The sequence below is a fragment of the Vipera ursinii genome (assembly GCF_947247035.1).
Source record: "Vipera ursinii genome assembly, chromosome: 3".
Classification (NCBI taxonomy): Eukaryota; Metazoa; Chordata; class Lepidosauria; order Squamata; family Viperidae; genus Vipera; species Vipera ursinii.
The window spans coordinates 127380632-127395174 of record NC_139516.1 but is presented as its reverse complement, the minus strand read 5'-3'; the positions used below and the strand labels follow the sequence as shown (position 1 = coordinate 127395174).

At 41.1% G+C, this 14543-nt stretch overlaps 1 protein-coding gene across 1 annotated transcript in view; it reads left to right on the top strand.

Annotated features, from left to right (window-relative positions):
- Positions 1-2552: 2552 nt before the first annotated feature.
- The window catches only part of GABBR2 (gamma-aminobutyric acid type B receptor subunit 2), a gene marked incomplete at its 5' end in the record, with an annotated part of 408227 nt that continues 396236 nt past the window's right edge, over positions 2553-14543 (top strand). The window contains one exon of the mRNA XM_083360642.1: positions 2553-2855. Coding sequence (XP_083216768.1) covers positions 2553-2855 — 303 coding nt within the window. The remainder of the gene's footprint in view (positions 2856-14543) is intronic.

Genomic DNA, 14543 nt, shown 5'->3' with positions numbered 1-14543 from the left:
TAAAAATAAACAGCATTAAGTAATAGAGAAGCCAAGCTGTCTGAAAAATAAAAATATCTGAATCATAAACTATGTAATTACCACATGCAAAGCTAAAAAATAATTCCATGTGTCAGTTATATATGGTATCCAACTAACATGGAAAGCATGAATTTGCTCTTTAATGACATAATATTTTTGGAAATGGAGATAGCCTTTTAAAGTCATGGAGTATGACAAAAAGGGCTAAGGTTTGAAATTATGTGTAGTTCCTTCTGAACCTTACAGAATGACCAGGTTTCTGAAAACTGGGAGCCACTCATTTGACACGTTTGATGGCAACACAGTTTTACAATTAGGCAGAATGAGGCAGATGTCTTTCTAAGGCAGCTATTTGGAAAATTGGATGCTTTCTGCCAAGGGATGGGGGAGAAATACTTGTCTTTTGGTGGTCAAATTTATTCTACTAGCAGTGTAAATTGTCTGTAGATGGGCTTGTTGCTCTATGGTGGACAGCAGCATATCTTTGTTAGCTCATCACAGACTTTTGTAAACTTGTTTAACAAAAGAAAGAAAGGGGGGGAGTGGGGACTGAGTCATAGATCTCAGTACACAGATGGTACACAGGGCATGGCTTCGTATGATTCAAGTTACATATGTCTTCTGTGGCATATCACCAAGGATCTTAAACACGCTGGGAAGATGCTGATATAGTTTTCCTGCAGAAATCTTCAGGTTCAATCCTTGCCATTATTTTTAATGCTGGAAGCCCCTACTTAACCTAAAGAAGAGTCCAAACCTTTGAGTTTCACAGCATTTATCTCACTGGACTGAAAGACTGAAAGCTTGTACCCTACTTTTAAGCTTTAATTGATCTAAAAAGTATAACTCAAATAGTTTCCACTCTCTCTTGACATACGTTGCAGAGCTCTTACTGCCCAAATCAAAGCTAATCAGAATTTGTGATCTGACAAGCTGGGTTGAAACTCCCCAAGCCCACACTAAGCTTCAATTCACCTGCAGTTTGGGCTCCTTGCCCTTACCAAACAAACAAAACAACGAAACAAAACAAAAGGAGGCGGAAAGGACGGTGGATCCCCGGCCAGATCCCAATACCTACCTCCCCGGGTTGCAACTGGAGGCTTCTGCAAAGCGGGAGAAGGCAGCGCTAAGCTCGGCAAAGCAGGTCGGCGGGAGCCAACAGGCGGATTCACACTTTCGCGCCGTCCACTTCTCTGCATTCCGCGGCTGCGAAGGAGCCATTGAGCTTATTCTTGACTCGCAGGGGGTCTTCCAACTTGTATGACTTGTGGACTTCAACTCCCAGAATTCCTCAGCCAGGCATGCCGGCTAAGCAATTCTGGGAGTCGAAGTCCACAAGTCATACAAGGGCCAAGTTTGAAGACCCCCTGTATATCTTGAGGGTTCTCCGACAGATCGGAGGGGAAGCTTTTCAAGGCCTACAAGGCAGGGGGCGGCTGGGAACTTCAGCCTCTTCCAAACGCCCCTCGGCAATTTAACTTCAGGGAATCGTCCGAGCGCGCGCGCGTGCGCGTGCGCGCGCCTGCCAATCAGAGGGAGGGCATTTCAGAGCACACAAACGCTTCGGCAGACGCGCTGTCGCCCCCTCCCCCTCCCCTCCCCTGCCGAACCTTTCCTTTCGGTCTCTCCCCCTTCCTCCACCTCCACACGCCCGTATTCTCTCCCTCCAATACCTCCCCTCCCGCCTTCCAATGGGCTATTGGACGTGCCCAAACCCTGCACCTCCCGCCTCTCGTGTCGGTGTCGTCCCCTCAGTGGTAGCACGTAGGAACCCGTTCCCAAGCAGGAGCAGCGGCGGCGGCGGCGGCGGCGGCAACAGCGGCAGCAGCGGTGGCGGCGGCGGCAAGGAAAGAAGCCCCGTGTCGGATAGGAAAGGCGGACACGGGCGAGCGACCCAAATCGAGTAACAGCCCCCACGGCGGGCGGACTTCGCCTCTTCTGGAGCCGCCGCGCCTGCTTCTTTCTTTTTGGCCGGTTGTGCGCGCCACTTGTGCGCGCCGAATGGGGTGGCGCGGCGTCTGTTTGCAGCAACGGCCGCGGCGGCAGCAGCAGCAGCAGCAGCAGCGGCAGCGAGCAACACGGCGTCGGGAAGGCTCCGGGGGAATGCGGCAGTAGCCTTCCCAAGCCGAGAAGAGCGAAGCTTTCCCTCCCCGCCTCCCCGAGGTTCCCCTCGGGTCCTCCTCGCTTTTACGCGCCGGCTTCGGATCCTGCGCCAAGAAGCCTTGGAGGGCGCCCTCGGCCCGGCCTTGGCTGTGGCTGAGTGAGAGGGGCTGAGAAGGTGCTCTCATTCCTCTTGGACTTGGCGGGTGGGGTGGGAGGAAGCGGGCGGCGGCGGCGGCAGTTGTCGCCGCTGCTCCCGCTGCTGCTTTTCCAGAGTGGTTGCCTTTTTTAGCCACCCCGAGGAAAGAGCGGGCGCCATTGCCGGGAGGCTCGAACCGAAGGGGCCGCAGCGCGCGCGCCCCTTCCCCTCTCTTCGGCGGAGGGCAGCCGGCGCCCTGCTCCTGCTCTCCCCCTGACCTTCCCCTCGCAGGATGCCTGCCTTGTCCCGGCGGCCGAGCGCGGCCATCCCTCCTCCTGCCTTGCTTCTGCTGCCGCTCTTCTCCTTAGCTTGGGCGCGGAGCAACTCTCGGGGGCTGGCGGGCTCTGCCCCCAACGCCGCTTCTTCCCCTACCACCCCCATCGCCATTATGGGCTTAATGCCGCTGAGCGACTCCGTGGACAAGGGCAAGATCGGCCGCGGGGTCCTGCCGGCTATGCAACTGGCAATGGAGCAGATCCTCAACGAATCGCTGCTCAACCCTTACTCTCTGGACCTGCGCTACTACGACACCGAGGTGAGCGGAGGGAAAGGCAGCTCGCTGGTGTGGCCAGCGCCGGCCGCCTTTCGGCATTGGATTGGGAGGGGAAACGTCGCCGTCCTGGATTAGGACGATGGTGGGGGCCGATGGGATGCCAGGCTGCCTTGGTGGGTCTTGACCACTACTTGCCTTTTGTAATCCCACTTCGTATACGGCGGGAGTTGGCCTAGGTAGGACAGAAATGCTGAGACTCGTAACAGGGAAAGGGAAATAAAACGAACGTGGGAAGGATTCCAGTTGTTTTAAAACGGAGCCGCGCTAGTGTTGGTATCTCCCCAGCGTGTGGTGACCATCTGCCACTCCAACGGTGGTCGGCCGCGAAGGGGGAATAACGAGAAGCGGAAAAGTCATTGGGAACGAATTCCGGTCGCTTTGTAAGGGGGTGGTGGTGGTGGAAATGTCACTTAAGGTTTTGTTTGCACTCTTTCCTCCGGCTGCCTTCTTCCCTCCCTCCCCGCGAGCTTAGTGACTGCAATTTTAGCATTTACGACTTGTTTTTCCCTGGGTAGCTTTCTGGCCCAGCAGCCTCGACTTAAACCTGCAGCTTTAGCAATATTGAGAAAGCGCCGCCCGTTATTTAAGCAGCGGAGAGACGTCAGGGATTTGTGGTTGGCGAGCTTGGAGCAGGCGCTTGGCCACCTGCATAACCGAGGTGAGCTGCAGCCTTTTGCGTACTTGGAGCGCCACTTGATGCTTTCTGTGAACTCCTGAAGGGCGAGAAGGAAGCTACTCGGATTTCTAGCGCTTTCTAAAGGAGGACCGACAGAGAGGGAATGAGTGAGAAGGTTTGCCCTTCTTTCGTAAAAGGTGTGCGCCAAAGTACAGAGGAGGAGGAGGAGGAGGAGGAGGAGGAGGAGGAGGAGGAGGAGATGCCGGCTCTTCTGGCTTCCCAGAGCAATAGCAATAACTACCTTCCTTGGACGTGGTGCCTCTTTTGCGGCATCCCTCGTTCCTTATCCTCCAGTCGCACAAATGTATAGCTAATGTGTCGGCAGGTGCATATTTCTAGCCCAACACACAGTATACAGAGAAGCATGGAGAGCCCAGGAGAAAAGTAGGTGAGACTTAATGGGCGGCTGAAGTACTTAAGTTTTGAATTCTATTCAGCGCAAGCCCCGAAAGAGTTAATCCTGCAGCTTTTCTCTTCGTTCTTCGTAGTACGTCTGCCATGCATAATTCTTCGTGCAAATGCTGGTTTTCATATCCGTGCGCTTCGAGAGCGGGAGAGAAAAAGCCGATGGCTGTAGACCGTACAGAATTCATAGTAGGCAGGTTCTTAGGTTATGCAGTGTTGTTGTGGGATTGACCAAATGAAGTGCGATCATTGGGTGGCTTTCCCCCACTGCAAACATAAGAGGCTGATTGTTTTCTGAGAACGTGTTTGCGGCAAATAAATGTTGATTCAATGTTGGACCTTGCCTGAAGGGGGCAGCGTTTTCTTATGTAATGCTTGGGCCTGATGCTTTCTATCGAGGTACCTGCCATAAGAAGTTCCCGAGGAAATTCAAGGTTTTAAACTCTTTAAGGGATACCAAAGAAGCTTCTCTTATTCTTATGGGTTGTTTATATAAACGTTATAAATGTTGGAGGATCATTTCTCTTGAGATAACTATTAAGGGAGAGTTGTGATCAGACTTCTATTGCGATGACTTTTGTATAGGAAAGGTCGTATGTATGGGTAATGATGAATTGTAGGAAGGTTAAAAATGGCCATGATCCTTATTTTGGTGTAGTGTAGAACATTTGTCAGTAAATTATTATCTCTGTCCCATTTGAACAGATGGCTCGGAAATGAAATTATAAGGATTAAGAACAAGATAGGCAGATATCCAACATTTTTTTATTCATATCCAATTTAAGAAAGCTTTATTGAAAAGCTTTGAACTATGCATAATATCCCTGTTCATCTGAAGTTCAAATAAACAGCTGTGAGATTTTCTTAAGGTTACATTCATAACACTGTTTTCATCTTTCACACACACTCAGCTGTATGTTGAAATGCACAGATAAACCTGGATTCAAGTAATGATTATTTTAATCTAGCATAGGAAGAGTTATCATTGATCTTTGAACAGCTTACTAGGGTGTACATTTAAAAATAATATTTTTAATATTAATTTGTGTGCAGTTATGTAAGACTAAACATTGAGAGCAATAAGATACACAAAGACAATATTTGCATGCAAATCCAAGAAAAAGATGCATATGAGAAGATACTTCTTTCATTCTTTATTATTCTGGGGAAGAAATAACATAAAGCAAGACAGGCTTTTAACTTCTGAATTGTTTTATACATCCCTGATTTGTTGATAGTAAATCCATCTTATTGATAAGAAAATTAGAAATCATGCTATGCAGGTATTCAAAAACAGGAAGCATAGATTTTCTGGTTAAACAGTTATTAAGTTTATAAATTGATATGTAGATATTGAAAACTCCATTCACACAATGATGAAATAATGCTCTGTTTAAATTTAGTTGTAATATAGGGAATTGTGAACTATACTGTTAGCTTTGAAGAACACATATTATTTTAATTTTGCCATGCATAGATGTGCTTGACACATTATGATTGATAGAGGTTGGTCTTCATTCAGTAGGCTCTGACTTCAAACTAGTGACACATGTCATCTTATGTGAGCTTTGTAGAGATTCTTACATAATTTTTGTCTTTAGGTTGATTTTGCTTCAAGGTGAGACTCCATTTAGATATAAACAGAAGGAAAAATGACATTTAGGGTGATAGGAGAAATGACTTCTTTTTGTGTTTCTGATCACGGTATGAAGGCACTGTTAATTTTTAACTCTGTTTCTAACATTACTATTTATGAGGTATTATTCCACGTATTTAATATATTTAGTTATTTAAAAAAAATAATGAATAAACTGTAGTTATTTGGGCTGGGTGTTTAATATTTATCCATCATTACTGCAATCTATAGCTAGAAATATTCATAAAGTGCACCATAGGTTATGCTTTATTTTTTTCTATCCTTTATTTTGGGGTGGGGTGGGGGGAATGGCATTCTCAGAATCGGAAATTATTTCCTCAAGGAGAAAGGGCAGGAGGGAGAAAGGAATTGTATTCTATGCTGTGGGGTTTCTATAAATGAGACGTTTCAAGGTTATGCTGTGCAGAAATGGCAGAGCTATAGAAATATGGAGCAGTTACAAAGAGGAAAAGCCACAAATGAGCTGACCATGGTGCTACTTTATTCATATAAGCAAATTGGAATCTATAGCAGACATCCTTTAGAGCAGTGTTTCTCAACCTCAGCAATTCTGGGAATTGAAGTTCACACATTTTAAATGCTAAGGTTGAAAAACACTGCTTTAGAGTGAAAAATTGGTGATTCACTTAGTTTTATTGTAACAAAAATTTCTGTTAAATGGAAGGCTGATGGAAGCTTTAGTGATCTAGGAAGTTAATATTTACATCTTTAGAATGTTCCTTACAGCCTCACCACATCAAAAACATCCAGATAAGATTGTAGCTTCTAAAATGCTCAAACTAGCGTTGGGAATGTTGGAATTTGCAGTACCAATGGATCAACCAGATGTGGAAGATTGATCTAAAACATGATAGGAGGAAGTACAATAGATCTTGAGTTCTTTCCTTCCTCCCTGCCATAAACCTTACTTTTTTAGGGCTATAACAAGATTCTCTGAGAAACTTTGGACCCAAAATGAGATCACTGATGCAGTTATTAGAACCTGGAAGTAACAAGGATGTGCATATGATTTATGAAGCATTTGGTACAAGAGTGCAGAAGCATCAGACCATTATAAGGTAGTTACCATTTTCACTGAGTTAAGAATGGGATTAATATATTGGATATTTTAGTAACAGTAACCCTTCACATTGTTTCCCTAAGGCAATACCATATTATCTCTACAGTTATTTCGGCAGCAAAGTTTAATTTTGTTTCCACAATGTAGGTGTTTTCCAGATGCGTGGATCAATAACTAGAATTCCCCAGCCAACAAAGCCATTGTATAAATGTCCTGGATCAGACTGAAGGCATCCAGGTTGGGCAAGGCTGTGTCATTTCAGAGGTAGATAGAAATAAGCACAAGCCATAAGCAGTGCTGGCAGTTGCAGATAGGTGTTCAAGAGAACTGAGTGTTCAATCTATTTATTATCATTTACTGGGTGGGGGGGGAGATAAAAGGGAAAAAAAGCTATTTCTTCTCTGGTGAGAGAAATAACCTATTCAAAAGAACTCAAAGGCTGCATTCCTACATATAGATTATTTGCTATTATTTAATACTTTTGTGAAAAAAAATAACTTTCCTAACCATGCACAGGATTGTTCTTGGAATCTTTGTGCAGGAAATAAGATTGGGAAATAAAATAATGTTACAAAAATATAAATTGTTCTAGCATTTTCTCTATTGAATTTAAATGATTATATTTCACCTGGTTAAATATTTCAAATATCGGTTTAATAGTTGTTTTTACATATAAGCAGGGACTTGTAGGAGAGCTCCAATCAGTGGAGAGCCATCTTGGACAATTTTGGACATAAGAGTTGTGGCACAGTGATTAAAGTGTAGTATTGCAGGCTAATTCTGCTGACTGTCGGCTGCCAGCAGCTCAGCTGTTTGAGTCTCACCAGTTCAAGGTCAGCTTAGCCTTCCATCCTTCCAAGGTCGGTAAATGAGGACCCAGATTGTCGGGGGCAATATGCTGACTCTGTAACCTTAGAGAGGACTGTAAAGCGGTATATAAGTCTAAGTGCTATTGCTATTTATCCATTTACTAAGGGAGTAAGAATAGACATCAGAAAAGCATTGCTAGATATACTGACCTCTAGAAGGCAAGGTTCAAATTCTGGGTATCTATACATTTCTTAAAGAGATAAGTGAATGAAAAATGTTAACTATGCACAGGAAGCCAGATGTGGTATCCTTTATCTAATAACAAAATATTTACTTGGGATTATATCTATATTATTAATTAATACTAAAATTACAAATTATATAACCTTCCTAAATGAACTTTAAGGTTTAGTCATATCATGGCAAACTGAAATTAAACATTATAAAACTTTTGTTTAGATTCATATTCAGTTTAATTACTTCATGAATTAATACAATTCCATTCAAGTTATCCAATATTTTTTTAAAAAAATAAAATAATAAATTTCTAAAACTAGACTGTTTCCATGTGACAGTGAGATCTTAAATCACTATCATTGCCTTTTATTTTTATTGACAAGGAATGTAATCACAACTTTTTTTGGTCAGTCTTTTATTGGTATCATATTTTTTGCCAGTAACCAGATGTTATCCAAAACATCCTAGTAAGAGTGTTTTGCTTACATTTTGTACTTTTTGTTCTTTTGATCAGAAATATAGTTTTATTTGCCCTGTATACAGGAAGAGGCATGTGTTTTCCCTATTCATTGAGTGTTCATTTTGAGCAATTTTTGGTAATTATATATATTTTTCTGAATCCCACCATTTTCCATTCTGCATGGAATTGTTAATTGTTGAGCATTGTAAGGGTAGCAAGTAATTTAGGATGTGGGAATCAAATCTCCAATTTTGTATCATGCTCAGTGAGAGGTTCTGTGTGGTAACAAAAGAAATGAGAAGTTTTGTGGGGGGGGGACAACAGAGTGCTATTTATTTGTTCATTTGTTTGTTTATTCAATTATTACCTTTCCCTGGGAATTCTGGAGTGAAAGGGTTTTTTTAGCTACACAGACCAAATTAAATATAAGACAGGGTTAATAATTAATTAATTAATTCTGGATTAATTTATAATCCAGAATTAAAACAAACCAGAATATATCAACTAGTTTCAAACCAGTGAGTTTTGTATAAGAAAGAGGGACAGTTGCTTTATTGCCTTGTCAATGCTACAAATGAGCATGGCTGCAGCCATTTTTCCTACTCATTTTCGGTTGCCACATAGAATGGAGGGAGGGGGGTTGCCCAGGTGCTTAACTAGTCTAAATAATCTTTTGTCCTGTGGGAACCAAGGTCATCTGCTTCTGAGACTGCAGGCTAGGCATTGCATAAAAAGCCCATCAAGAAGATGCATTGGGGAACGTAGTTACTTGCATAATTTTAGGGGTGGGATTTTTTAACTTTGTATTGTTGAATTGTTACATGTCTCCAGACTTGACTTCAGTTTTGACGTGCCAATATTTTGTAACTAATAAACATGTTCTTTGAGGAATCTGCAAGCCTCGGAGTTCTGCTTTATTCGTCTCTGTCTGTCGGAACCATGACACTACTATTGTAATGTGGTTCTGATATTTCAATAAGTACAGGGAATCTTTGAATTAGGACCAGTGGTTTAGTGACCATTTGAAGTTGGGACAAACCTCCCCAAAAGGTAATTACAATCCATTCTGAAGTTCCACTGGCTGCTCCCAATGGTACATGACTGCATTTTGGGAGTTTGGCAACTGGCTCGCATTAATGGCTGTTTGCATCTTCTTGTGATCAAATGACCATGATTTTCAACATTCTTGCTGAAAGCCAGCATTTACTTTTGGTTTTCAACAAAAATGCTTCATATCTTAATGGCTAGAGTATTTGCTAAACAACTGCTCCTCAAAAGGTTGTAAAATTAGGTCTGTTATGTGATGATCTGCTTTATGATCATCATGACTTATGATTGCAATGGGCAGGTTACATTATGGTTGTAAATTGGGGTCTACCTGCAAATTGGGCAGATATTCTCTATTAATAAAGCCTGAATCCTGACTTAATTAGTTGACAGTACAGTTTATTGGAAGAAGGGAAAAAAAGGAAGATTAAGTCCTGAGACTGCAGTGTTTGTTCAGTACTCAGTTTTGTTCATTGCTATTTGGGACATAATAACATTTTGATACACAAAAATCAGCAGGTGACATAGCCATACAAATGTATCAAGCTGTATATTTCTTGGTGTACAGAAACGTTGAAAATTGCATTTTACTTTATCATAATTTCAGTGAATGGACAGGTCTGTACTTTAAAAAGAATTATTATTCTAACATGTATAAATGTGTCATCTACGAGTGATGATTTCTACTAGCAAAATGTCCAAAATGACAAATACTTAAAACAAGATATGATAGAAAATAAGATATGGCAAATTTTCGCCAATACCCAGAATTAATCTTGTGAGGAACTATTTGATAGGAGCTCTGATGTGAGCAGATTCACTGTCTAAATTGGGAAATCCAGCCTTAGAATTTATATTTTAATAACAATTGGCTCTGATCTTACAGGGACACAGCACCTCAAGGAAGGATCAACTTCAGAATGTCAGACTGACAGACAATTGAAGCCAGTTTCCTCTAGGGCAGGGGTGTCAAACTCAATTTCATTGAGGGCCGCATCAGCATTGTGGTTGCCCTCAGGGGGCTGGGTGGGTATGGCCTGGTTGGGCATGGCCTACTGGGTGGGTGTGGCTAGAGTGCGTATGGCCTACTGGGTGGGCGTGGCCAGCTCTACATCGTTTGCATCAAGGGTACCTATGGGGGCCTGGGCAGGAGTGGAACAGATCTGAGGGTCTCTGGTAGAAGGAGGGTCTCTGGGCCAGGGCCAAGGCAGTGGGGGCCATTCCCTCACTGTTTCCAGGATGGCTTCGCGGGCCACGTGAAACCACTTCGCGGGCCGGATCTGGCCCCCGGGCCTTGTGTTTGACATGTCTGTTCTAGGGGGAGAGCTCCAAATGAAGAAAGGAAGTCAGAAATAAATTCTAATGAAACTTCATCACAATAGCTTTAAAGGCTGTTATTCAGTGTTGGAGGAGGCAGCAAACTATGAGCATAAAGAAGTGCTTACCATATTTCCAAACTCAGTTCTGCCTCAGCAATGAAGAAGAATAAAGATTCTGTCTATATGAGAAATGGGGGAATGAGAGATGTGAACTGGGAAGACCTTTTTGTGCCAACAAGTGGGAACAGAAGACTTTCTTCTGCCAGCTTTCCAGTCATTGTGATGATGCCAAATGAATAGCATTTTCCATGCCAGTTCCCTTCCCCTTGGGAATAAAAACAGGGAAACTGGCTCTTCAGCTAGAGTGGGGGCGTGGGGCCATAGGAAATCAGCAGGGAGTGTTGCTTTTTTCAACCTCTTAAAAGTAAAGGGATAATATGTATAATAGAAGAGGAGAAGAAAAAAAGTACAGTATGAGCTAGGAAAGATTCCAGATCACGGCTGGTATAGCTTCTGAAGGGAACTTCCTTAGAAGCAAAAACTATTTTGCATCCTTCTGAGACTAAAGCAGTTTCCCTCACATTTACAATCATATCAACTCTTCAGGAAGACATCAGATCAAAGAGTCTGGTGTAAAGTTTACAGTAGGGTAGAACTGCATTTTATATTTTCTTATAACTTTTAAAAAGTTTCTTCTGCCTGAACTGGAAAGTAGTTGTGATTTCCCAGCTGGTTTTCTCACACAGCTGTTTTACAGGATAAACATTGCTCTGCCTGAAGTATAAAAAAAATAACAGAATATAAGGGTTAGCATGTTGCTGTAATTCTGTATCATAGAATCATAAATTTGTTGCTTGATTGCTTCTGATTCTTCTTGACTTAACAAGATTTGTTTTGCCAGGAAATTTGTCCATTATTGCTTCTTTGAATTCTAACATGTCCCTGCTTACCTTACCAGTTTGGTAGTTTATCTTTTCTTCTTTTCTTAAATCTACTGTCAGATTCAATGAACTGTTCTTGATTTTTCCAAAGTATTGGGGCTTACTGCAATGAATTTTGCCTTTATATTACATCCAAAATATTGTAGTTTTTGCTCTATTGTTGGTATTTCTAGACAGCAATCTTGATTTTATTTCATCTTGTATTGAATTATTTATTTTTCCTGTAGTCCAGGGTATGCTCACATTTTTCCAACAATACAAATAAAAGGTATTATTTTTTCTTCCTTTAGCTTTTTGAATGATTCAGCTTTCACAGTTGGTTCATCCATGTCCATAACAGTGCATGCTTTACTGTCAGTTTGATATCTCTGTTCTTTAACATTTGTCTATCTTATTTTTTCTTCCAAGTAGTAGCCATCTCTTTTTTTGCATGACTATGGTTAACATCTTCTAAAATACCACATATCAGTTCTATACATACAGTACCTTTGCAATATTAAACTTTCTGTTTGTACCAGAAACAGTGCTCAGTGCTATTACTGCTTGTTGCCATGTATCTTTCCCCAGTAATTTAATAATCTTTCATCTTCCAATACCATGGACATTGTCCTGGTTTTGCATGTCCATTTTTAGTTTTCTTGGCAGAATATTGAAGCGGGTTGCCATTTTTTCTTCAGTGAATCATATTTAATCTGAATCCTTTTTTAAATGACCTGCCCATCTGGGCAAACCTTCTTGGAGTGTATATTCCTCAAAACATATGTCATTGAGATGTTCTAGAAGACTCTTCACCATTACAAAGTAATAATCTAAGGCTGTGTGCTGTCATGTAAGTGTCTATTCTTAGCAACCAGATATATTTTCTCTATAATGATCTGTTCCTTATCTGGTTTTTCAATGGTGAATTCATTGCCATTGTAACTGAGTCTCTCCATCTTGTTAATAGTCATCCTCTTCATTTCTTTCCTTCCACCTTTCCCAGCATTAGAACCTCCTCCAGAAAAATGATTTATGGAGAGAATCATAGAATTAAAAGGGCCACCTAGATCATCAGGTATATGAGAAGGGAGATGGTTGTATATTCATTATCATCTCTCTCTCTCTCTCTGTGTCTGTGTGTGTATAAGTTCTTGGGTATGGGAATGGCTAGTGAAAAAGTATTATCTACAGATAAGTTTTTTTTTGCCATTACCTGTTCTCGAATAGATGTATGCTCTTTGCCTTCCCTAGCACAAAACTTTTCAACTTTAGTCTAGTTTTCCCTTTTTACCAGGATTGCCAGTCTCAAGTAGTTTTGGAATCCCAACTTTAACACTGAAATATTAAAGAATGAAAGAATATTTTTATTTCAAGAAACACAACGTAGAAAGAAGTAGGCTAGCTACAATAAGTTTACACGAGGCTGAGATCTATATACCAAAGCTAGTAACTCATTAGCCTGATCATATAAAGAAAGAGAGAAACAGAATAGAAGCAACAACTAAGGCAATAGAAGATGAACAAAAGTAGTGGTGAAAAATAACCTGATGCAATTATCCTATTTTTCCCCATGCCAATTCTACTGGCTCTAGTTTTTCTTGAGCTTTTGAACAGAGGGCACACTCAGACTAAAAAAGTTAACATTGTTAAAACATTTCTTAATATCTTTGCTTCACTGAGGACTTTCAGCCAATGTCGGCATCTGCAAAAAATAAAACAAAAAATAAAAAGTGAAATAAAGCAAGCCCAATGGTTCCCCTGAATTCCATCTCCTTGCCTCTCAGTGGCAGAAGTTGAGTATTACAGTGCACATTGTAATACTCACAACTGCTCACAACTAGTCAACAGCTTGTCTGTATGCCACTAACTCCATTATAGAGTCCTGCATCCTTGTCAAAGCTATCCAACTCTTGAAGATGTCTGGCAAACTGAAGACCATCAGAGATAAGGGCAGGACTCTTCTATAGTTCTGGAAAGCTCTTAAAATTTGGCTTTGGTCTTGGGTCTAGGATTAATGTATATTTGAGGGCCCTGTTTTGTTTTTGTGCTGCCTTTCAGTGTGGGCTTTTGTTGTGGTTTTATGTTTTATTTGTTCTTATGGATTTGTTGGTTCTGTATGCTGCCCAGAATGCATTGGACTTGGGTGGTCTACAGCAAATTTGAATCTATAAATAAATAAAATCATATCTCTATCAACTTCCTACTATTCAGCCAAAAGCTGCAATTTAAGATGGTTATTTTTTTTGTTCTGCAGTTCTAGGACAATAGGTCATAGCTTTCTCTACCTGATTACACTTCATGTAATTGACGAGTGCTATTATATTTCCACTTTGGTCATCTTTTTTTCAAAATTAAGCTTATACAGTTCCCCAAATATTCTTTATCAAATTTCTAGGTCCTTGATTGTACTGATTGCCTTGCTTCTGTATCTGTTCCAATTTCTTCAAATCCCTATTAAAATATAATATTATAAGCTTAGCATTTGGTTGGAGAGATGTGGGCAAACAAAGCTGGAAAATAGTAAAATCTCTTTCACCTTCAGTTCGCCACTCTCCTGCTTCCATTCTAGGTAGGGATAATTGTGAATATATACATACATACACACACACAACACACATACTTACATACATAAATACATACACACATTGGCATTTCCCTTTATTTATCATTTAAAGAATTGTTGTGAAATGAATGTTCACTTGGAGAATGTTAAATCAAATTAAAAGTTTTTACAGACCAAGCTTTTGTATAAACCAGAAAACATTTAATACCAAATCTTGAAAAGATAAATTACACAGCCAGTTGCCTCCTAACATGGAAACATTAATTTAGATCTTTATTATACCCAAAGTACAGCAATCATAATTGAACAATATTATGCTACCATGTTTAATGTTCCCAAGGATTTATTGGTAATAAGAAAAACACATTCCCTTCCGTAGAACAGCTGGAATAATTTACAAGGAAAGGTGCTATTGATTCAGAGCACTGTGAATGGTACAATGGATACTTCAGCAAAATATGGACTGTTGACAGTGACTGACTCCATGCAAGACAGATTGTGTCCCTGAAGAGAAGT